Genomic DNA, 26,169 nt, shown 5'->3' with positions numbered 1-26,169 from the left:
GGCAAGGGTAATGGTTTAGCATAACTAGCTTAACCTTCGAAGTACTAACTCTCACCAATGATCTGCCTAATGTTAATGTAATTCTGAAGACATACAAGATTTAAATTGCTTGTTTGTTTCCCTGTTTCATGTGTTGGTCTTGCTGTCCATTGGCAGCCGCCACAATTCTTTAAATTAAAAAATAATAATCGTATGATTTCTATGTTTACTGCTAATGTCCACTCAAATTAGGAATAATATCAGAGTAGTTCAGATTGGGGATAAAACTGCCAGGCTGTCAGCCAATCAAAACACGGAGAATTTCCCGCTTCCGTAAAACTCCCCTCCGATTGGTCGAATTGTTTTACCTATGTTGCATTCACTGAAGTCTAGAAATTACAAAACTACCTTCCTCTTTACCGTCATAAGGCGACTCAGTTAAACTTTTTCCTTCTGGACTGAAAAATCATTCGGGGTTTGATGACAAATGTTCGGGGCTGGAGCCTGAGAATGCCCAGGCCAGGCGATAGGATGATGACCAGCAATAAAAAGTCATTGTTGAAATACCATTATATTAATTTTTATTTATAAAGACCTTTAGTCCCAGCTAAAGAAAATGCCAAACATTTAACATCGGTGAAATAAAAGCATTGTAAGCATTAATAAAATATAATAAAAGAAGTAAAACAAAAAAAAAACCCCATCAGATCCAGACAATGTCTAAGAACAAAGTTTGACTATAACAGTAGGATAACGTCATAATAAATTCTAGACAAATCCATAATCTTCCCATAATAATGCAGAAAAATAATAATGTTCCATTCTGTTGGCTTTCTAATATTATATATCCAAATACTTCTGATACTATTATTAGTATTACGTTCAGTGGGTTACCTCTACATTGTAATGAACAAATAATATTTAAAAAAAAATAAATAAAAAATTCCCTATTAAGAACAAGTTTTCACTGTTCTCACCCCTAGAAAAAGTAAGATTGCAAAAAGATCTTTAAAGAAGAAAAGTCTGTTGCTCATCTGTTTTCATTTAGTCTCCATTCATTTCCATACAAAGTGCTTTTCTGATATTGATGTGCAAGGTTTTTTTGGGCTTTTGTTTTCAGTGTTTTCTTGATTTACGCTCAGCATGAATCCCATTGTTCCAACCTATAAATTGATGTGTTTATGTTTATGTGCAGACCCTTTAGATCTCTCCTGTCATGATCTTGTTTACTTCCTAAACGAGTTTGTATATTCACTGATCATAAAAACAAACAAAACACCTTCCATAAATAGTCACCAGATGGCAGTATTGCACCCCGTTGTAGAATGAAATTGTATTACTAACAAGTATCATTATAATTTCTGCTTGGACTGGCGAGCTGTCCAGGGTGTACCCTGCCTTTCGCTGCGGGGATGGGCTCCAGTTTCCCTGCGACACTTCCTCGGTCTAAGCCGTGAGGATAATGAATGGATGGATGGATGGATCATTATAATTTAATCAAATCAAGAACACTTTTAATACACTTTATGCAAATTTATGGGCTAAATTAGACAAGTTTTTACCATTAAAAGCTACATATAATTTGTTTTTGTATTATTTTCCGTTCTAATTTTGAGGTGAAAACATAGACTCTATGGGTGAAAGACTATAACTCGCGAATATTTCCGTGTTTTCGGCGAACACGGAAGTGGACGACAGGGAACTATCTTGTGATGGAGCATCTGCATGGCGTTGCAGGAAAGGTTGAAAATGTTGAACTAATTTTTGTGTTCAGATGGACAAACAGGTTAAACGTCCAGGGGTCGGAGTTGGGGTACTGGTGATTGACTCTGCCCACCCTGGCTGTGTTTTTTGGGGGAAACGGAAGAGTGCAGTGGGCAGAGGAACTTACCAGCTCCCCGGTGGTCACCTGGAGTTCGGGTAGGTAGCTTGCTAGCACAATAACAGTTCACAAAGCTTTTACTGACTTACGGTGTAAGTTTGTCACGTATTAATGTATTTATGAATACTGAATAACTCCCGAACTTTTTCAGTAAACACAAAAAACACGATCTGAATGAATCATTTGGAATTTAATGGTAAAATATGGTGCTCAACTTTAAATTAGCTGTTTTTTAAGTGGAGTTTGGTGGAAGGTAATGATCCCGCAGCACACGGCCTGCTCTGACATTAAAGAAGGAAAAGGATTTGGACATAGACCGTACATGAAAGATGGACAGAGCCTTCGGCAGTAAAAAGTGCAGCCTATGTGGTAGTGTATAAAACTGCAGTTCCCCCTTCTTCCACTAGGGGCTGACTGCAAATCCCCATAGACTCTCATGTTAAAAAGACCAACTTCACAGCCGAAATAAACATGTGTACAGCCTGGTTCAAAAATCCATTTTTGGTTTAATAGGTCAGGTTTATCTTTATGACAACTGTGAGAGGAGTGAATTTTTTTCTAACTTGCCCGTTTAAAAGTAATTTAATCTTGAAGTTTAGCATATATATGGTACCTGTTCTTTTGATTGACAGGTACCCGATCTCCCTCTTGAAGTAAGAAGAATGTAGAACAACCAGTTTTTAGCCAGTAAACAACGTGGCTTAGCTTTAGCTTGCTTACCTCCGTTCTCTGGTTAGCTCTTATCTCCGGGTTAGTTCGGTTAGCTCTTCGCTACAGAAAGCTCGGAGTTCACTCAATGTCAATCATCCACAATGACGCTCACAGCCCCACTCTCAGCTCCACCTCTTTGCCCATATATGTATTTTCCGGGCGAGATGATGCGCATGCCTCTGCCAAAATGGCGATGATAGGAACCGCCCACCAAGCTTCAATTCAGCTCTTCAGAAACCTATGGGTGACACCACGGAGGCTACGTCCATCTCTTTATATACAGTCTATGGATTTGGATGACCCCGATTTCATGTCTTTGAAAGGGAAACATGGGAAGAATGTGCCCACAGAGAAGTACTGGAGGAAACTGGAGTGCATTTAGTGAATGTCTGCTTTGCTTCAGTGGTAAACTCCATCAAACTGGAGGAGCAGTACCACTATGTCACCATTATCATGCAAGGAGAACTGGACAGGAGGCAGCCTGGAGAGCCAGAGAACCTGGAGCCAGACAAGAATGAAGGTACAAACGGTGGAAATACTGTTTTTAACTTGTCATAATTCATCTGTAGTTCATCAGGTTTAATGCTGAGTATTGACTTCTTGTCTTTCAGGCTGGACCTGGACACGTTGGGACGAGTTTCCTCCAGAGCAGCAACTTTTCCTGCCGCTGGCCGGTCTGAGACAGCAAGGCTTCCAGCCTTTCAGGAGCACGGAAACCCGAATTTCCTTTGTGACATGAGGAGCCTTTCATCGTAAACTGTTATTATTTATTATTATAAAACAACAAATTAAACTTGATGTTGTTGAAAGTGTCTAGTTTGCAGTCATGATGAGATTGCCACTCAGATTTATTCTTTGCAATAATTCCACCTGATGCAAGATGTGGAATTGAAGTGTGGTTTAATTTTCCAGTCAGACCCAATACAGTTTCACCACCAGTGTGTGGCGGGTTTAACTCCAGTTTATAGATGTGTGTAACAGTGTTTAGGGATGCAAAGATACCTCCTATAAAAAAATTGTGCAAGTGAATGCTTTTGAGCACCAAAATGAGTACAAATAAATCCCTATCAGAGTTCACTGGTAAGGGGTATGGACCAGAATGTAAAATGTAATGTGTGATAAATTGTGACATCAGGTGGGTCACCCTGTATCCGTTTTTTAATCCACTGCCATGACCAGGCACCAAATCCCCCAAAATGGTCTTTTCTCACAAAAATAAAACCAAATCCAGATTTTTAAAATGACAGCAGTAATAATTTTGCTTCTGGACAACCAGTGATGAAAACTCAAAATATAAGCCATTTTTAAAACATTGCAAACTTCCTGCATAAGGATGATAAAATAGTTTTTAGTTGGTTATGTTGACATTTATGACAAGGCACCTACATAAACAAAACCAGGGTCTGTCACTGACAAGACCAGATTATCCAATAAGAATTATGGGGACGGTCCCCACTTGGGACCCACGTGGGGGCCACATAGGGCATACACCAGCAGTTTGGACATAAAACAAAATGTATATAAAAGTGAGATAGTTACACCACAGTGTCTAGTGTATTGCTATTGGTACCACTGGCTGAGGGATGTTGGAAATGTCGTTTAACAGTGTATCATTCCCAATTTAGACAATGTTGCTGTGTGGAAGAGGGTCCCTGGAACACTCTGGGCCCAGGGACTCGAACAGTTTTATTTCAGCCCTGGTCACTGAGACAATGCCAAATTTGGACTTTTAATACGGCACGAGTAATGACTGTTTATGCACCAATGCGCATGTTTGGGACGGCCTTCCCGTCAGTCTCTGTAAAGGTCTATTTCTGCTCCCCTATGTACTAAATCTGGACGTCAATAAAACAGTCTTGCATCGCCGTACTCATATTTCCATATGTCTATTATGTTGCCATGTTGAAGTCAGTTCATTTACTCTGGGGCAATTCTGAGTTCAGAGTTCACTTCCATGTTTTGACACCAGTTGGTAGAGATAATGCTTTGATGTAAAGATTGTAGCTGTCTGAAAACACCAGAAGAAGAATAATTTGCTGATCTCACCTCGTGCGTCTTCTTCATGTGCTTTTTATTTGGCGGTTTCTGCATTTTCTTCTTTCTGATCTTCTCTTTTGCTGGTTGTGTGTCAGCTGTACAACTAAACACAGCCTCTGCTATTTCGACTGGTATAATATGGATACCAACGGTGGTGTTTTCAGTTGATACTATAGTGTAATCATCGATATTTTAGTTTTGGTTCGTCTCAGCTACACAGGTAAATGAGGAAGCAAATGGCCTCCCGCCAGCAGCACACACACCACCAGCTGTTAAGAAGTATGGACCAGAATGTCAGATGCAACAACGGACTTGCTAATCGCATGACACCAGGTGCTTCATCTTGCAGTCCCCTAAATTACCGGCTGAAAGACTCCCAGCATCTTCTTAAATAAGGAGTTTAAAGTTGTTTTTCGTGGATTTGGTTCACTGCTATGACGATGCACTTCCATGCCCAAAATCTGCCTTTCTTGGCAAGATAATACTACATTTTTAAACACAGCATGTTAAATAAATGCTTTGGACAATCTTATTTAAAAGTATCAGTATCTGCAATACTCCTTTTTTACTTACTCATTTTTACTTGATATAGAAAAATAGAGCGTAACATGACAATTATTTAAAAATTTTGTATATTACACATCCATGAAAGAGATTTTGGATTTGGATACTGGACACAGTTTTACAACTTTTGTTTTATTGATGCTTGAAAAACTTTTGGTCATATAACTCATGAAAAGTTTATTATATAACAGAGGGGTTCCCAAATCTATAGATGGAATTTTATCCTTATAGTGCACCCACCAGTTAATGCCCATGACATAGAGAAACAGTTTTCTCCTTTTAAAATAAGTGCTGGGGTCAGACAGGCATCATGTGTCCTGTTTTTTTTTTTGTCTGTGGTTCATTGTGCGACAGGTTGCATTGATGTATGCAGATGATGTCGTTTTATCTGTTACAATGCTGCTGCTCAACAGTTGAGGGTCTGCTCACAGTACGGCTGCAAGAATCACATTAAGTAAATGTAAAGAGGATAAACATGATGGGGGTTCATCTATTCATCTGCGCTTCTGTCCATCTATCCATGAATCCATCCATCCATCCATTTTCTGCCGTTTATCCAGGGTCGGGTCGAGTAGATAAACTCTGTAAACATCATCTTATCTCTGATGGACCCAAACAGACTTCAGTCAGGATCTTTTTTGTATGTGGAGTCACTTGGAGTCCGATTGTAAATCTGGTTCTTTGTGTCTTCCGCAATGTAAAATGAATGAATGAATGAAAAAATCCAATCTAAATTCTTTTCACTGATGTATAAAATGTTTAATTCCATCAATGACTGGAAGGAATTTGACATTCACGCAAAACAAACATTCAACAACTAAAGCTGCAGCTGTTATTATGAAATATACATTATTGTTTATTCACAAAATGCTTTTGCATTTATTCTAAAATGTGATAAAACAGCAGATTCAATCAGGATGTAAGACTGAATAAAAAAAAAGGATCTTTTCTCTTCACATCAAGTTGGCTGTGGTGATGCCTGCTGCTAACAGCACGGTCCAAAGGGTCGCCATGGCGGTTGCTACGGCACCGTTAAAGGTCTTATCGTGGGCGTAGGTGATGATGTGGAGAGCTCCGCTGTAGGCCTGCTCACAAGTCGGCTGGATCTGATCCTCTGGGAGGAGGAAGCCGTGTGTCCCATTGTCTCTCAGCTCAAAGATGTAGGCTAATGAGATCCCCAGCATCCGGGCCCAGTCTCTGGATGAGCCAGAGTTGGGGTCTGAAGAAAGGTTTATTTTAAGGTTAGGTAAAATGAGGTAGTAGTCAGTTGTTTCTGCAGTAAATACATACATAATATATCTGGTGAGGCTCCAACTTTGTAGTATTTCCCGTGGACGTTGTAAATAGCATTGGCTGCTTTCAGTCCCACTTCCATCTGAGGAACCAGAAAATAGCTTTTGTCAGGTAATCACTGCAATGCACAAGACTACTTTCGTGCTCTAATACGAGTCTAAAACAGGAGATTTGGAGAGTAAAATGTTCTGGGGCTTCATCTGTATTCATGGCTCCATCCTGCGATCGACATATTACAGCAAAATGAGCAGAGAATTCAGTCACTTGAAAAACATGAGAAATGTGCTCCTAATGTATGACGCCATCTTCGATATGTCGCACAAACACTGTGGTGGGGGTGTGAGAACAGAGTGAGGAAACACTGCAGTCACAGTGTGCTTCTAGAAATATCAGCTTGAGGACTGAAGCTGTTTCTCACACACAACCATCTCCAGGGTTTACAAAGTAGGTCTGAAAGAGAAAATATCTAGTTGTTGATGTCAGAGGAGAATGGACAGACTGGTTGGAGATGATAGAAAGGCAACACGAAGTCAATTACGCGCTAGTTCCAATCAAGATATGCAGTCTCTGAACACAAAACATGTTCAACCTTGAAGCAGATGGTGTACAGTCACTTTTTCCCCAACTCCTCGGTAAGGAAAGTAGCTGTCAGGGAAGGTAGAGGGGTCTAAAAAGCTCTGTTTCCTCCACGGGGTTCAGGATGGCTAGGGGTGGGTCAGTACGCATTCTTTTTGCATTTCCAGTAAAAAACACAGAAGGGACCCACGGCATCTGATCCAACCCGTACTATATTTGTTTCACATTTCCATTGTTATCAATCTGATCCTCGAGGCAGACCTTAACACACTGCAATCAGTGAAAGAAACGTCACCTTTGTTTGGAAAAATCTTCATGTTTAAACACAAAATGAATTTTTGTTGCTGTTCGAAGAAAGAAGACAAACTTCTGGATTTTCACCATTCACCTTTGTTTCATTGCTTTTCTTTGTTATATTTAAAAGAAGGTGTCATGCTGTGATGACCTGATGCTATTTCATAGCTGACGTAGCTGATTGCTACTAAATACACGCCTACTGGGAAAGGCTAGAGCTAGCACCGCTTACAGCAGCAGAAGACCACACTAGGTGTCACTTCTGTCAGTAAGAACAGGAAACTGAGGCTACAATTCACACTGACTCACCAGAACTGAAAATAAAAGATGGAGAAACGTTGCTGGTCTGATGAGTCTCCATTTCAGCTCCACATGCTTTCTTGACCCACATTTGTCCATGAATACCAGCATGACCTGGTTTAACCAGCACAGCCTATCTGAGTCCTGCTGCTGACCATGTCCGTCCCTTTATAAGCACAGTTTAGCATCTTCTAATGGAAACTTCCAGCAGGATGATGCACCATGTCGCAAATTCACATCATCTTCAACATGATGATGAGTTCACTGTCCTCCAACGGCCTCCACAGTCACCAGATCTACATTGAACAGAACAGCTTTGGGATGTGGTGGAACGGGAGATTCTCATGGTGATGAGGTGGAACGGGAGATTCTCATGATGAAGAGGTGGAACAGGAGATTCTCATGATGTTGTGGAACGGGAGATTCTCATGGTGATGTGGTGGAACGGGACATTCTCACGGTGATGTGGTGGAACAGGAGATTCTCATGACGGGGTGGAACGGGAGATTCTCATCATAATGTGGTGGAACGGGAGATTCTCATGGTGATGTGGTGGAACAGGAGATTCTTATGATGTGGTGGAACAGGAAATTCTCATGATGATGAGGTAGAACAGGAGATTATCATGATGTGGTGGAACGGGAGATTCTCATCATGATGTGGTGGAACGGGAGATTCTCATGATGTGGTGGAACAGGACATTCTCATGATGATGAGGTGGAACAGGAGATTATTATGATGTGGTGGAACAGGAGATTCTCATCATAATGTGGTGGAATGGGAGATTCTCATGGTGATGTGGTGGAACGGGAGATTCTTATGATGTGGTGGAACGGGAGATTCTAATCATGATGTGGTGGAATGGGAGATTCTCATGATGATGACGTGGAATGGGAGATTCTCATGATGATGTGGTGGAATGGGAGATTCTCATGATGATGTGGTGGAATGGGAGATTCTTATGATGTGGTGGAACGGGAGATTCTCATCATGATGTGGTGGAACGGGAGATTCTCATCATGATGTGGTGGAACGGGAGATTCTCATGATGTGGTGGAACAGGAGATTCTCATGATGATGAGGTGGAACAGGAGATTATCATGATGTGGTGGAACGGGAGATTCTCATCATAATGTGGTGGAATGGGAGATTCTCATGGTGATGTGGTGGAACGGGAGATTCTTATGATGTGGTGGAACAGGAGATTCTCATGATGATGAGGTGGAACGGGACATTCTTCTGATGTGGTGGAATGGGAGATTCTCATGACGGGGTGGAACGGGAGATTCTCATGATGATGAGGTGGAATGGGAGATTCTCATGATGATGTGGTGGAACGGGAGATTCTCATGATGATGAGGTGGAACGGCACATTCTTCTGATGTGGTGGAACGGGAGATTCTCATGACGAGATGGAATGGGAGATTCTCATGATGTGGTGGAACGGGATATTCTCACGGTGATGTGGTGGAACGGGAGATTCTCACGGTGATGTGGTGGAACGGGAGATTCTTATGATGTGGTGGAACGGGAGATTCTCATCATGATGTGGTGGAACGGGAGATTCTCATGATGTGGTGGAACGGGAGATTCTCATGGTGATTTGGTGGAAAAGGAGATTATCATGATGTGGTGGAACGGGAGATTCTCATCATAATGTGGTGGAACGGGAGATTCTTATGATGTGGTGGAACGAGAGATTCTAATCATGATGTGGTGGAACGGGAGATTCTCATGATGATGAGGTGGAATGGGAGATTCTCATGATGATGTGGTGGAACGAGAGATTCTCATGATGATGTGGTGGAATGGGAGATTCTCATGATGATGAGGTGGAATGGGAGATTCTCATGATGATGTGGTGGAACGGGAGATTCTCATGATGTGGTGGAACGGGAGATTTCATGATGTGGTGGAACGGGATATTCTGACGGTGATGTGGTGGAACGGAAGATTCTCACGGTGATGTGGTGGAACGGGAGATTCTTATGATGTGGTGGAACAGGAGATTCTCATGATGATGAGGTGGAACAGGAGATTATCATGATGTGGTGGAACGGGAGATTCTCATGATGTGGTGGAACAGGGGATTCTCATGATGATGAGGTGGAACAGGAGATTCTCATGGTGATGTGGTGGAACGGGATATTGTCACGGTGATGTGGTGGAAAGGGAGATTCTCACAGTGATGTGGTGGAACGGGAGATTCTCATGACGGGGTGGAACGGGAGATTCTCATCATAATGTGGTGGAACGGGAGATTCTCATGGTGATGTGGTGGAACGGGATATTGTCACGGTGATGTGGTGGAAAGGGAGATTCTCACGGTGATGTGGTGGAATGGGAGATTCTCATGACGGGGTGGAACGGGAGATTCTCATCATAATGTGGTGGAACGGGAGATTCTCATGGTGATGTGGTGGAACGGGAGATTCTTATGATGTGGTGGAACGGGAGATTCTCATCATGATGTGGTGGAACGGGAGATTCTCATCATGATGTGGTGGAACGGGAGATTCTCATGATGTGGTGGAACAGGAGATTCTCATGATGATGAGGTGGAACAGGAGATGATCATGATGTGGTGGAACGGGAGATTCTCATCATAATGTGGTGGAATGGGAGATTCTCATGGTGATGTGGTGGAACGGGAGATTCTTATGATGTGTTGGAACAGGAGATTCTCATGATGATGAGGTGGAACGGGACATTCTTCTGATGTGGTGGAATGGGAGATTCTCATGACGGGGTGGAACGGGAGATTCTCATGATGATGAGGTGGAATGGGAGATTCTCATGATGATGTGGTGGAACGGGAGATTGTCATGATGATGTGGTGGAACGGGAGATTCTCATGATGATGAGGTGGAACGGGAAATTCTTCTGATGTGGTGGAACGGGAGATTCTCATGACGGGGTGGAACACGAAATTCTCATCATAATGTGGTGGAACGGGAAATTGTCATGGTGATGTGGTGGAACGGGAGATTCTCATGATGTGGTGGAACAGGAGATTCTCATGGTGATGTGGTGGAACAGGAGATTCTCATGATGATGAGGTGGAACGGGAGATTCTCATGGTGATTTGGTGGAATGGGATATTCTCATGATGTGGTGGAACAGGAGATTCTCATGATGATGAGGTGGAACAGGAGATTATCATGATGTGGTGGAACGGGAGATTCTCATCATAATGTGGTGGAACGGGAGATTCTGATGATGTGGTGAAACGAGAGATTCTAATCATGATGTGGTGGAACGGGAGATTCTCATGATGATGAGGTGGAATGGGAGATTCTCATGATGATGTGGTGGAACGAGAGATTCTCATGATGATATGGTGGAATGGGAGATTCTCATGATGATGTGGTGGAACGAGAGATTCTCATGATGATATGGTGGAACGGGAGATTCTCATGATGATGAGGTGGAACGGGAGATTAACATGATGTGGTGGAACGGGAGATTCTCATCATAATGTGGTGGAACGGAAGATTCTCATCATAATGTGGTGAAACGGGAGATTCTAATCATGATGTGGTGGAACGGGAGATTCTCATGATGTTGAGGTGGAATGGGAGATTCTCATGATGATGAGGTGGAACGGGACATTCTTCTGATGTGGTGGAACAGGGGAATCTCATGATGAGGTGGAACGGGAGATTCTCATGATGATGTGGTGGAACGGGACATTCTCATGATGATGTGGTGGAACGGGAGATTCTCATGATGATGAGGTGGAATGGGAGATTCTCATGATGATGAGGTGGAACGGGACATTCTTCTGATGTGGTGGAACGGGAGAATCTCATGATGTAGTGGAACAGGAGATTCTCATGATGATGTGGTGGAACGGGAGATTCTCATGATGATGTGGTGGAACGGGAGATTCTCATGATGATGTCGTGGAACCGGAGATTCTCATTATGATGTCGTGGAACGGGAGATTGTCATGATGATGTGGTGGAACGGGACATTCTCATGATGATGTGGTGGAACGGGAGATTCTCATGATGATGAGGTGGAACGGGACATTCTTCTGATGTGGTGGAACAGGAGAATCTCATGAAGTGGTGGAACGGTAGATTCTCATGATGATGTGGTGGAACGGGAGATTCTCATGATGATGTGGTGGAACGGGAGATTCTCATGATGATGAGGTGGAACGGGAGATTCTCATGATGTGGTGGAACAGGACATTCTCATGATGATGAGGTGGAACAGGAGATTATCATGATGTGGTGGAACAGGAGATTCTCATCATAATGTGGTGGAATGGGAGATTCTCATGGTGATGTGGTGGAACGGGAGATTCTTATGATGTGGTGGAACGGGAGATTCTAATCATGATGTGGTGGAATGGGAGATTCTCATGATGATGACGTGGAATGGGAGATTCTCATGATGATGTGGTGGAACGGGAGATTCTCATGATGATGTGGTGGAACCGGAGATTCTTATGATGCGGTGGAACGGGAGATTCTCATCATGATGTGGTGGAACGGGAGATTCTCATCATGATGTGGTGGAACGGGAGATTCTCATGATGTGGTGGAACAGGAGATTCTCATGATGATGAGGTGGAACAGGAGATTCCCATGATGATGAGGTGGAACGGGACATTCTTCTGATGTGGTGGAATGGGAGATTCTCATGACGGGGTGGAACGGGAGATTCTCATGATGATGAGGTGGAACGGGAGATTCTCATGATGATGAGGTGGAACGGGAGATTCTCATGGTGATTTGGTGGAACAGGAGATTATCATGATGTGGTGGAACGGGAGATTCTCATCATAATGTGGTGGAACGGGAGATTCTTATGATGTGGTGGAACGAGAGATTCTAATCATGATGTGGTGGAACGGGAGATTCTCATGATGATGAGGTGGAATGGGAGATTCTCATGATGATGTGGTGGAACGAGAGATTCTCATGATGATGTGGTGGAATGGGAGATTCTCATGATGATGAGTTGGAATGGGAGATTCTCATGATGATGTGGTGGAACGGGAGATTCTCATGATGTGGTGGAACGGGAGATTTCATGATGTGGTGGAACGGGATATTCTCACGGTGATGTGGTGGAACGGAAGATTCTCACGGTGATGTGGTGGAACGGGAGATTCTCATGACGGGGTGGAACGGGAGATTCTCATCATAATGTGGTGGAACGGGAGATTCTCATGGTGATGTGGTGGAACGGGAGATTCTTATGATGTGCTGGAACAGGAGATTCTCATGATGATGAGGTGGAACAGGAGATTATCATGATGTGGTGGAACGGGAGATTCTCATGATGTGGTGGAACGGGAGATTCTCATCATAATGTGGTGGAACGGGTGATTCTCATGGTGATGTGGTGGAACGGGATATTGTCACGGTGATGTGGTGGAAAGGGAGATTCTCACGGTGATGTGGTGGAACGGGAGATTCTCATGACGGGGTGGAACGGGAGATTCTCATCATAATGTGGTGGAACGGGTGATTCTCATGGTGATGTGGTGGAACGGGATATTGTCACGGTGATGTGGTGGAAAGGGAGATTCTCACGATGATGTGGTGGAACGGGAGATTCTCATGACGGGGTGGAACGGGAGATTCTCATCATAATGTGGTGGAACGGGAGATTCTCATGGTGATGTGGTGGAACGGGAGATTCTTATGATGTGGTGGAACGGGAGATTCTCATCATGATGTGGTGGAACGGGAGATTCTCATCATGATGTGGTGGAACGGGAGATTCTCATGATGTGGTGGAACAGGAGATTCTCATGATGATGAGGTGGAACAGGAGATGATCATGATGTGGTGGAACGGGAGATTCTCATCATAATGTGGTGGAATGGGAGATTCTCATGGTGATGTGGTGGAACGGGAGATTCTTATGATGTGGTGGAACAGGAGATTCTTATGATGATGAGGTGGAACGGGACATTCTTCTGATGTGGTGGAATGGGAGATTCTCATGACGGGGTGGAACGGGAGATTCTCATGATGATGAGGTGGAATGGGAGATTCTCATGATGATATGGTGGAACGGGAGATTGTCATAATGATGTGGTGGAACGGGAGATTCTCATGACGGGGTGGAACAGGAGATTCTCATCATAATGTGGTGGAACGGGAGATTGTCATGGTGATGTGGTGGAACGGGAAATTCTTCTGATGTGGTTGGAACGGGAGATTCTCATGACGGGGTGCAACAGGAGATTCTCATCATAATGTGGTGGAACGGGAGATTGTCATGGTGATGTGGTGGAACGGGAGATTCTCATGATGTGGTGGAACAGGAGATTCTCATGGTGATGTGGTGGAACAGGAGATTCTCATGATGATGAGGTGGAATGGGAGATTCTCATGATGATGAGGTGGAACGGGACATTCTTCTGATGTGGTGGAACGGGGGAATCTCATGATGAGGTGGAACGGGAGATTCTCATGATGATGTGGTGGAACGGGACATTCTCATGATGATGTGGTGGAACGGGAGATTCTCATGATGATGAGGTGGAATGGGAGATTCTCATGATGATGAGGTGGAACGGGACATTCTTCTGATGTGGTGGAACGGGAGAATCTCATGATGTAGTGGAACAGGAGATTCTCATGATGATGTGGTGGAACGGGAGATTCTCATGATGATGTGGTGGAACGGGAGATTCTCATGATGATGTCGTGGAACCGGAGATTCTCATTATGATGTCGTGGAACGGGAGATTCTCATGATGATGTGGTGGAACGGGACATTCTCATGATGATGTGGTGGAACGGGAGATTCTCATGATGATGAGGTGGAACGGGACATTCTTCTGATGTGGTGGAACAGGAGAATCTCATGAAGTGGTGGAACGGTAGATTCTCATGATGATGTGGTGGAACGGGAGATTCTCATGATGATGTGGTGGAACGGGAGATTCTCATGATGATGAGGTGGAACGGGAGATTCTCATGATGTGGTGGAACAGGACATTCTCATGATGATGAGGTGGAACAGGAGATTATCATGATGTGGTGGAACAGGAGATTCTCATCATAATGTGGTGGAATGGGAGATTCTCATGGTGATGTGGTGGAACGGGAGATTCTTATGATGTGGTGGAACGGGAGATTCTAATCATGATGTGGTGGAATGGGAGATTCTCATGATGATGACGTGGAATGGGAGATTCTCATGATGATGTGGTGGAACGGGAGATTCTCATGATGATGTGGTGGAACCGGAGATTCTTATGATGCGGTGGAACGGGAGATTCTCATCATGATGTGGTGGAACGGGAGATTCTCATCATGATGTGGTGGAACGGGAGATTCTCATGATGTGGTGGAACAGGAGATTCTCATGATGATGAGGTGGAACACGAGATTCTCATGATGATGAGGTGGAACGGGACATTCTTCTGCTGTGGTGGAATGGGAGATTCTCATGACGGGGTGGAACGGGAGATTCTCATGATGATGAGGTGGAACGGGAGATTCTCATGATGATGAGGTGGAACGGGAGATTCTCATGGTGATTTGGTGGAACAGGAGATTATCATGATGTGGTGGAACGGGAGATTCTCATCATAATGTGGTGGAACGGGAGATTCTTATGATGTGGTGGAACGAGAGATTCTAATCATGATGTGGTGGAACGGGAGATTCTCATGATGATGAGGTGGAATGGGAGATTCTCATGATGATGTGGTGGAACGAGAGATTCTCATGATGATGTGGTGGAATGGGAGATTCTCATGATCATGAGTTGGAATGGGAGATTCTCATGATGATGTGGTGGAACGGGAGATTCTCATGATGTGGTGGAACGGGAGATTTCATGATGTGGTGGAACGGGATATTCTCACGGTGATGTGGTGGAACGGAAGATTCTCACGGTGATGTGGTGGAACGGGAGATTCTCATGACGGGGTGGAACGGGAGATTCTCATCATAATGTGGTGGAACGGGAGATTCTCATGGTGATGTGGTGGAATGGGAGATTCTTATGATGTGCTGGAACAGGAGATTCTCATGATGATGAGGTGGAACAGGAGATTATCATGATGTGGTGGAACGGGAGATTCTCATGATGTGGTGGAACGGGAGATTCTCATCATAATGTGGTGGAACGGGTGATTCTCATGGTGATGTGGTGGAACGGGATATTGTCACGGTGATGTGGTGGAAAGGGAGATTCTCACGGTGATGTGGTGGAACGGGAGATTCTCATGACGGGGTGGAACGGGAGATTCTCATCATAATGTGGTGGAACGGGTGATTCTCATGGTGATGTGGTGGAACGGGATATTGTCACGGTGATGTGGTGGAAAGGGAGATTCTCACGGTGATGTGGTGGAACGGGAGATTCTCATGACGGGGTGGAACGGGAGATTCTCATCATAATGTGGTGGAACGGGAGATTCTCATGGTGATGTGGTGGAACGGGAGATTCTTATGATGTGGTGGAACGGGAGATTCTCATCATGATGTGGTGGAACGGGAGATTCTCATCATGATGTGGTGGAACGGGAGATTCTCATGATGTGGTGGAACAGGAGATTCTCATGATGATGAGGTGGAACAGGAGATGATCATGATGTGGTGGAACGGGAGATTCTCATCATAATGTGGTGGAATGGGAGATTCTCATGGTGATGTGGTGGAACGGGAGATTCTTATGATGTGGTGGAACAGGAGATTCTTATGATGATGAGGTGGAACGGGACATTCTTCTGATGTGGTGGAATGGGAGATTCTCATGACGGGGTGGAACGGGAGATTCTCATGATGATGAGGTGGAATGGGAGATTCTCATGATGATATGGTGGAACGGGAGATTGTCATAATGATGTGGTGGAACGGGAGATTCTCATGACGGGGTGGAACAGGAGATTCTCATCATAATGTGGTGGAACGGGAGATTGTCATGGTGATGTGGTGGAACGGGAAATTCTTCTGATGTGGTGGAACGGGAGATTCTCATGACGGGGTGGAACAGGAGATTCTCATCATAATGTGGTGGAACGGGAGATTGTCATGGTGATGTGGTGGAACGGGAGATTCTCATGATGTGGTGGAACAGGAGATTCTCATGGTGATGTGGTGGAACAGGAGATTCTCATGATGATGAGGTGGAACGGGAGATTCTCATGGTGATTTGGTGGAATGGGATATTCTCATGATGTGGTGGAACAGGAGATTCTCATGATGATGAGGTGGAACAGGAGATTCTCATGACGGGGTGGAACAGGAGATTCTCATCATAATGTGGTGGAACGGGAGATTGTCATGGTGATGTGGAGGAACGGGAGATTCTCATGATGTGGTGGAACAGGAGATTCTCATGGTGATGTGGTGGAACAGGAGATTCTCATGATGATGAGGAGGAACGGGAGATTCTCATGGTGATTTGGTGGAATGGGATATTCTCATGATGTGGTGGAACAGGAGATTCTCATGATGATGAGGTGGAACAGGAGATTATCATGATGTGGTGGAACGGGAGATTCTCATCATAATGTGGTGGAACGGGAGATTCTGATGATGTGGTGAAACGAGAGATTCTAATCATGATGTGGTGGAACGGGAGATTCTCATGATGATGAGGTGGAATGGGAGATTCTCATGATGATGTGGTGGAACGAGAGATTCTCATGATGATGTGGTGGAATGGGAGATTCTCATGATGATGAGGTGGAACGGGAGATTCTCATGATGATGTGGTGGAATGGGAGATTCTCATGATGATGTGGTGGAACGAGAGATTCTCATGATAATGTGGTGGAATGGGAGATTCTCATGATGATGAGGTGGAATGGGAGATTCTCATGATGATGTGGTGGAACGGGAGATTCTCATGATGTGGTGGAATGGGAGATTTCATGATGTGGTGGAACGGGATATTCTCACGGTGATGTGGTGGAACGGAAGATTCTCACGGTGATGTCGTGGAACGGGAGATTCTCATGACGGGGTGGAACGGGAGATTCTCATCATAATGTGGTGGAACGGGAGATTCTCATGGTGATGTGGTGGAACGGGAGATTCTCATGATGTGGTGGAATGGGAGATTTCATGATGTGGTGGAACGGGATATTCTCACGGTGATGTGGTGGAACGGAAGATTCTCACGGTGATGTCGTGGAACGGGAGATTCTCATGACGGGGTGGAACGGGAGATTCTCATCATAATGTGGTGGAACGGGAGATTCTCATGGTGATGTGGTGGAACGGGAGATCCTTATGATGTGGTGGAACAGGAGATTCTCATGATGATGAGGTGGAACAGGAGATTATCATGATGTGGTGGAACAGGAGATTCTCATGGTGATGTGGTTGAACGGGATATTGTCACGGTGATGTGGTGGAAAGGGAGATTCTCACGGTGATGTGGTGGAACGGGAGATTCTCATGACGGGGTGGAACGGGAGATTCTCATCATAATGTGGTGGAACGGGAGATTCTCATGGTGATGTGGTGGAACGGGATATTGTCACGGTGATGTGGTGGAAAGGGAGATTCTCACGGTGATGTGGTGGAACGGGAGATTCTCATGACGGGGTGGAACGGGAGATTCTCATCATAATGTGGTGGAACGGGAGATTCTCATGGTGATGTGGTGGAACGGGAGATTCTTATGATGTGGTGGAACGGGAGATTCTCATCATGATGTGGTGGAACGGGAGATTCTCATGGTGATGTGGTGGAACAGGAGATTCTCATGATGATGAGGTGGAACGGGAGATTCTCATGGTGATTTGGTGGAATGGGATATTCTCATGATGTGGTGGAACAGGAGATTCTCATGATGATGAGGTGGAACAGGAGATTCTCATGACGGGGTGGAACAGGAGATTCTCATCATAATGTGGTGGAACGGGAGATTGTCATGGTGATGTGGTGGAACGGGAGATTCTCATGATGTGGTGGAACAGGAGATTCTCATGGTGATGTGGTGGAACAGGAGATTCTCATGATGATGAGGAGGAACGGGAGATTCTCATGGTGATTTGGTGGAATGGGATATTCTCATGATGTGGTGGAACAGGAGATTCTCATGATGATGAGGTGGAACAGGAGATTATCATGATGTGGTGGAACGGGAGATTCTCATCATAATGTGGTGGAACGGGAGATTCTGATGATGTGGTGAAACGAGAGATTCTAATCATGATGTGGTGGAACGGGAGATTCTCATGATGATGAGGTGGAATGGGAGATTCTCATGATGATGTGGTGGAACGAGAGATTCTCATGATGATGTGGTGGAATGGGAGATTCTCATGATGATGAGGTGGAACGGGAGATTCTCATGATGATGTGGTGGAACGGGAGATTCTCATGATGATGAGGTGGAACGGTAGATTATCATGATGTGGTGGAACGGGAGATTCTCATCATAATGTGGTGAAACGGGAGATTCTAATCATGATGTGGTGGAACGGGAGATTCTCATGATGATGAGGTGGAATGGGAGATTCTCATGATGATGAGGTGGAATGGGAGATTCTCATGATGATGAGGTGGAACGGGACGTTCTTCTGATGTGGTGGAACGGGGGAATCTCATGATGAGGTGGAACGGGAGATTCTCATGATGATGTGGTGGAACGGGACATTCTCATGATGATGTGGTGGAACGGGAGATTCTCATGATGATGAGGTGGAACGGGAGATTCTCATGATGATGTGGTGGAACGGGAGATTCTCATGATGATGTGGTGGAACGGGAGATTCTCATGATGATGAGGTGGAATGGGAGATTCTCATGATGATGAGGTGGAACGGGACATTCTTCTGATGTGGTGGAACGGGAGAATCTCATGATGAGGTGGAACGGGAGATTCTCATGATGATGTGGTGGAACGGGACATTCTCATGATGATGTGGTGGAACGGGAGATTCTAATCATGATTTGGTGGAACAGGAGATTATCATGATGTGGTGGAACGGGAGATTCTCATCATGATGTGGTGGAACGGGAGATTCTCATGATGTGGTGGAACAGGAGATTCTCATGATGATGAGGTGGAACAGGAGATGATCATGATGTGGTGGAACGGGAGATTCTCATCATAATGTGGTGGAATGGGAGATTCTCATGGTGATGTGGTGGAACGGGAGATTCTTATGATGTGGTGGAACAGGAGATTCTTATGATGATGAGGTGGAACGGGACATTCTTCTGATGTGGTGGAATGGGAGATTCTCATGACGGGGTGGAACGGGAGATTCTCATGATGATGAGGTGGAATGGGAGATTCTCATGATGATATGGTGGAACGGGAGATTGTCATAATGATGTGGTGGAACGGGAGATTCTCATGACGGGGTGGAACAGGAGATTCTCATCATAATGTGGTGGAACGGGAGATTGTCATTGTGATGTGGTGGAACGGGAAATTCTTCTGATGTGGTGGAACGGGAGATTCTCATGACGGGGTGGAACAGGAGATTCTCATCATAATGTGGTGGAACGGGAGATTGTCATGGTGATGTGGTGGAACGGGAGATTCTCATGATGTGGTGGAACAGGAGATTCTCATGGTGATGTGGTGGAACGGGAGATTCTCATGATGATGAGGTGGAATGGGAGATTCTCATGATGATGAGGTGGAATGGGAGATTCTCATGATGATGAGGTGGAACGGGACATTCTTCTGATGTGGTGGAACGGGGGAATCTCATGATGAGGTGGAACGGGAGATTCTCATGATGATGTGGTGGAACGGGACATTCTCATGATGATGTGGTGGAACGGGAGATTCTCATGATGATGAGGTGGAACGGGAGATTCTCATGATGATGTGGTGGAACGGGAGATTCTCATGATGATGTGGTGGAACGGGAGATTCTCATGATGATGAGGTGGAATGGGAGATTCTCATGATGATGAGGTGGAACGGGACATTCTTCTGATGTGGTGGAACGGGAGAATCTCATGATGAGGTGGAACGGGAGATTCTCATGATGATGTGGTGGAACGGGACATTCTCATGATGATGTGGTGGAACGGGAGATTCTCATGACGAGGCGGAATGGGTGATTCTCATGATGTGGTGGAACGGGATATTCTCACGGTGATGTGGTGGAACGGGAGATTCTCACGGTGATGTGGTGGAACGGGAGATTCTTATGATGTGGTGGAACGGGAGATTCTCATCATGATGTGGTGGAACGGGAGATTCTCATGATGTGGTGGAACAGGAGATTCTCATGGTGATGTGGTGGAACAGGAGATTCTCATGATGATGAGGTGGAACGGGAGATTCTCATGGTGATTTGGTGGAACAGGAGATTATCATGATGTGGTGGAACGGGAGATTCTCATCATAATGTGGTGGAACGGGAGATTCTTATGATGTGGTGGAACGAGAGATTCTAATCATGATGTGGTGGAACGGGAGATTCTCATGATGATGCGGTGGAATGGGAGATTCTCATGATGATGTGGTGGAACGAGAGATTCTCATGATAATGTGGTGGAATGGGAGATTCTCATGATGATGAGGTGGAATGGGAGATTCTCATGATGATGTGGTGGAACGGGAGATTCTCATGATGTGGTGGAATGGGAGATTTCATGATGTGGTGGAACGGGATATTCTCACGGTGATGTGGTGGAACGGAAGATTCTCACGGTGATGTCGTGGAACGGGAGATTCTCATGACGGGGTGGAACGGGAGATTCTCATCATAATGTGGTGGAACGGGAGATTCTCATGGTGATGTGGTGGAACGGGAGATTCTCATGATGTGGTGGAATGGGAGATTTCATGATGTGGTGGAACGGGATATTCTCACGGTGATGTGGTGGAACGGAAGATTCTCACGGTGATGTCGTGGAACGGGAGATTCTCATGACGGGGTGGAACGGGAGATTCTCATCATAATGTGGTGGAACGGGAGATTCTCATGGTGATGTGGTGGAACGGGAGATCCTTATGATGTGGTGGAACAGGAGATTCTCATGATGATGAGGTGGAACAGGAGATTATCATGATGTGGTGGAACAGGAGATTCTCATGGTGATGTGGTTGAACGGGATATTGTCACGGTGATGTGGTGGAAAGGGAGATTCTCACGGTGATGTGGTGGAACGGGAGATTCTCATGACGGGGTGGAACGGGAGATTCTCATCATAATGTGGTGGAACGGGAGATTCTCATGGTGATGTGGTGGAACGGGATATTGTCACGGTGATGTGGTGGAAAGGGAGATTCTCACGGTGATGTGGTGGAACGGGAGATTCTCATGACGGGGTGGAACGGGAGATTCTCATCATAATGTGGTGGAACGGGAGATTCTCATGGTGATGTGGTGGAACGGGAGATTCTTATGATGTGGTGGAACGGGAGATTCTCATCATGATGTGGTGGAACGGGAGATTCTCATCATGATGTGGTGGAACGGGAGATTCTCATGATGTGGTGGAACAGGAGATTCTCATGATGATGAGGTGGAACAGGAGATGATCATGATGTGGTGGAACGGGAGATTCTCATCATAATGTGGTGGAATGGGAGATTCTCATGGTGATGTGGTGGAACGGGAGATTCTTATGATGTGGTGGAACAGGAGATTCTCATGATGATGAGGTGGAACGGGACATTCTTCTGATGTGGTGGAATGGGAGATTCTCATGACGGGGTGGAACGGGAGATTCTCATGATGATGTGGTGGAACGGGAGATTGTCATGATGATGTGGTGGAACGGGAGATTCTCATGATGATGAGGTGGAACGGGAAATTCTTCTGATGTGGTGGAACGGGAGATTCTCATGACGGGGTGGAACAGGAGATTCTCATCATAATGTGGTGGAATGGGAGATTGTCATGGTTATGTGGTGGAACGGGAGATTCTCATGATGTGGTGGAACAGGAGATTCTCATGGTGATGTGGTGGTACAGGAGATTCTCATGATGATGAGGTGGAACGGGAGATTCTCATGGTGATTTGGTGGAATGGGATATTCTCATGATGTGGTGGAACAGGAGATTGTCATGATGATGAGGTGGAACAGGAGATTCTCATGACGGGGTGGAACAGGAGATTCTCATCATAATGTGGTGGAACGGGAGATTGTCATGGTGATGTGGTGGAACGGGAGATTCTCATGATGTGGTGGAACAGGAGATTCTCATGGTGATGTGGTGGAACAGGAGATTCTCATGATGATGAGGTGGAACGGGAGATTCTCATGGTGATTTGGTGGAATGGGATATTCTCATGATGTGGTGGAACGGGAGATTCTCATGATGATGAGGTGGAACAGGAGATTATCATGATGTGGTGGAACGGGAGATTCTCATCATAATGTGGTGGAACGGGAGATTCTGATGATGTGGTGAAACGAGAGATTCTAATCATGATGTGGTGGAACGGGAGATTCTCATGATGATGAGGTGGAATGGGAGATTCTCATGATGATGTGGTGGAACGAGAGATTCTCATGATAATGTGGTGGAATGGGAGATTCTCATGATGATGAGGTGGAACGGGAGATTCTCATGATGATGAGGTGGAATGGGAGATTTTCATGATGATGAGGTGGAACGGGACATTCTTCTGATGTGGTGGAACGGGGGAATCTCATGATGAGGTGGAACGGGAGATTCTCACGGTGATGTGGTGGAACGGGAGATTCTCATGACGGGGTGGAACGGGAGATTCTCATCATAATGTGGTGGAACGGGAGATTCTCATGGTGATGTGGTGGAACGGGAGATTCTTATGATGTGGTGGAACGGGAGATTCTCATCATGATGTGGTGGAACGGGAGATTCTCATCATGATGTGGTGGAATGGGAGATTCTCATGGTGATGTGGTGGAACGGGAGATTCTTATGATGTGGTGGAACAGGAGATTCTCATGACGGGGTGGAACGGGAGATTCTCATGATGATGTGGTGGAACGGGAGATTCTCATGATGATGTGGTGGAACGGGAGATTCTCATGATGATGAGGTGGAACGGGAAATTCTTCTGATGTGGTGGAACGGGAGATTCTCATGACGGGGTGGAACAGGAGATTCTCATCATAATGTGGTGGAACGGGAGATTGTCATGGTGATGTGGTGGAACGGGAGATTCTCATGATGATTTGGTGGAACGGGAGATTCTCATGATGATGTGGTGGAACGGGACATTCTCATGATGATGTGGTGAAACGGGAGATTCTCATGATGATGAGGTGGAACGGGAGATTCTCATGATGATGTGGTGGAACGGGAGATTCTCATGATGATGAGGTGGAACGGGAGATTATCATGATGTGGTGGAACGGGAGATTCTCATCATAATGTGGTGGAACGGGAGATTCTCATCATAATGTGGTGAAACGGGAGATTCTAATCATGATTTGGTGGAACAGGAGATTATCATGATGTGGTGGAACGGGAGATTCTCATCATAATGTGGTGGAACGGGAGATTCTTATGATGTGGTGGAACGAGAGATTCTAATCATGATGTGGTGGAACGGGAGATTCTCATGATGATGAGGTGGAATCGGAGATTCTCATGATGATGTGGTGGAACGAGAGATTCTCATGATTATGTGGTGGAATGGGAGATTCTCATGATGATGAGGTGGAATGGGAGATTCTCATGATGATGTGGTGGAACGGGAGATTCTCATGATGTGGTGGAACGGGAGATTCTCATGATGTGGTGGAACTGGATATTCTCACGGTGATGTGGTGGAACGGAAGATTCTCACGGTGATGTGGTGGAACGGGAGATTCTCATGACGGGGTGGAACGGGAGATTCTCATCATAATGTGGTGGAACCAGAGATTCTCATGGTGATGTGGTGGAACGGGAGATTCTTATGATGTGGTGGAACAGGAGATTCTCATGATGATGAGGTGGAACAGGAGATTATCATGATGTGGTGGAACGGGAGATTCTCATGATGTGGTGGAACAGGGGATTCTCATGATGATGAGGTGGAACAGGAGATTCTCATGGTGATGTGGTGGAACGGGATATTGTCACGGTGATGTGGTGGAAAGGGAGATTCTCACGGTGATGTGGTGGAACGGGAGATACTCATGACGGGGTGGAACGGGAGATTCTCATCATAATGTGGTGGAACGGGAGATTCTCATGGTGATGTGGTGGAACGGGAGATTCTCATGGTGATGTGGTGGAACGGGATATTGTCACGGTGATGTGGTGGAAAGGGAGATTCTCACGGTGATGTGGTGGAACGGGAGATTCTCATGACGGGGTGGAACGGGAGATTCTCATCATAATGTGGTGGAACGGGAGATTCTCATGGTGATGTGGTGGAACGGGAGATTCTTATGATGTGGTGGAACGGGAGATTCTCATCATGATGTGGTGGAACGGGAGATTCTCATCATGATGTGGTGGAACGGGAGATTCTCATCATAATGTGGTGGAATGGGAGATTCTCATGGTGATGTGGTGGAACGGGAGATTCTTATGATGTGGTGGAACAGGAGATTCTCATGACGGGGTGGAACGGGAGATTCTCATGATGATGTGGTGGAATGGGAGATTCTCATGATGATGTGGTGGAACGTGAGATTCTCATGATGATGAGGTGGAACGGGAAATTCTACTGATGTGGTGGAACGGGAGATTCTCATGACGGGGTGGAACAGGAGATTCTCATCATAATGTGGTGGAACGGGAGATTGTCATGGTGATGTGGTGGAACGGGAGATTCTCATGATGATTTGGTGGAACGGGAGATTCTCATGATGATGTGGTGGAACGGGACATTCTCATGATGATGTGGTGAAACGGGAGATTCTCATGATGATAAGGTGGAACGGGAGATTCTCATGATGATGTGGTGGAACGGGAGATTCTCATGATGATGAGGTGGAACGGGAGATTATCATGATGTGGTGGAACGGGAGATTCTCATCATAATGTGGTGGAACGGGAGATTCTCATCATAATGTGGTGAAACGGGAGATTCTAATCATAATGTGGTGGAACAGGAGATTCTCATGATGATGAGGTGGAATGGGAGATTCTCATGATGATGAGGTGGAACGGGACATTCTTCTGATGTGGTGGAATGGGAGAATCTCATGATGAGGTGGAACAGGAGATTATCATGATGTGGTGGAACGGGAGATTCTCATCATAATGTGGTGGAACGGGAGATTCTGATGATGTGGTGAAATGAGAGATTCTAATCATGATGTGGTGGAACGGGAGATTCTCATGATGATGAGGTGGAATGGGAGATTCTCATGATGATGTGGTGGAACGAGAGATTCTCATGATAATGTGGTGGAATGGGAGATTCTCATGATGATGAGGTGGAACGGGAGATTCTCATGATGATGTGGTGGAACGGGAGATTCTCATGATGATGAGGTAGAACGGGAGATTATCATGATGTGGTGGAACGGGAGATTCTCATCATAATGTGGTGGAACGGGAGATTCTCATCATAATGTGGTGAAACGGGAGATTCTAATCATGATGTGGTGGAACGGGAGATTCTCATGATGATGAGGTTGAATGGGAGATTGTCATGATGATGAGGTGGAACGGGACATTCTTC

General features: G+C 45.3%; 1 protein-coding gene and 1 pseudogene across 2 annotated transcripts in view; one reads left to right on the top strand and one right to left on the bottom strand.

The window, feature by feature from the left end:
• Positions 1-1,679: 1,679 nt before the first annotated feature.
• On the top strand, positions 1,680-3,384 carry LOC306773856 (nucleotide triphosphate diphosphatase NUDT15-like). The gene is made up of 3 exons (XM_079263798.1): positions 1,680-1,899; positions 2,896-3,092; positions 3,184-3,384. The coding sequence occupies exons 1-3, from the start codon at positions 1,754-1,756 to the stop codon at positions 3,309-3,311; spliced, it is 471 nt and encodes a 156-aa protein (XP_079119924.1). The 5' UTR covers positions 1,680-1,753; the 3' UTR covers positions 3,312-3,384.
• A 2,742-nt stretch (positions 3,385-6,126) lies between these two features.
• LOC306774150 (carboxypeptidase O-like) overlaps positions 6,127-26,169 on the bottom strand; it is a 44,057-nt pseudogene continuing 24,014 nt past the window's right edge. The window contains exons 5-6 of the transcript in view: positions 6,464-6,548; positions 6,127-6,392 (exon numbers count right to left, since the gene is read on the bottom strand). The product of the transcript in view is annotated as a carboxypeptidase O-like (transcript). The remainder of the gene's footprint in view (positions 6,393-6,463; positions 6,549-26,169) is intronic.

The sequence above is a fragment of the Telmatherina bonti genome (genome assembly GCF_933228915.1).
Source record: "Telmatherina bonti genome assembly, chromosome: 24".
In the NCBI taxonomy this organism is placed as follows: Eukaryota; Metazoa; Chordata; class Actinopteri; order Atheriniformes; family Telmatherinidae; genus Telmatherina; species Telmatherina bonti.
The sequence above is the reverse complement of the archived record's forward strand: the minus strand, read 5'-3'. Positions and strand labels throughout refer to the sequence as shown.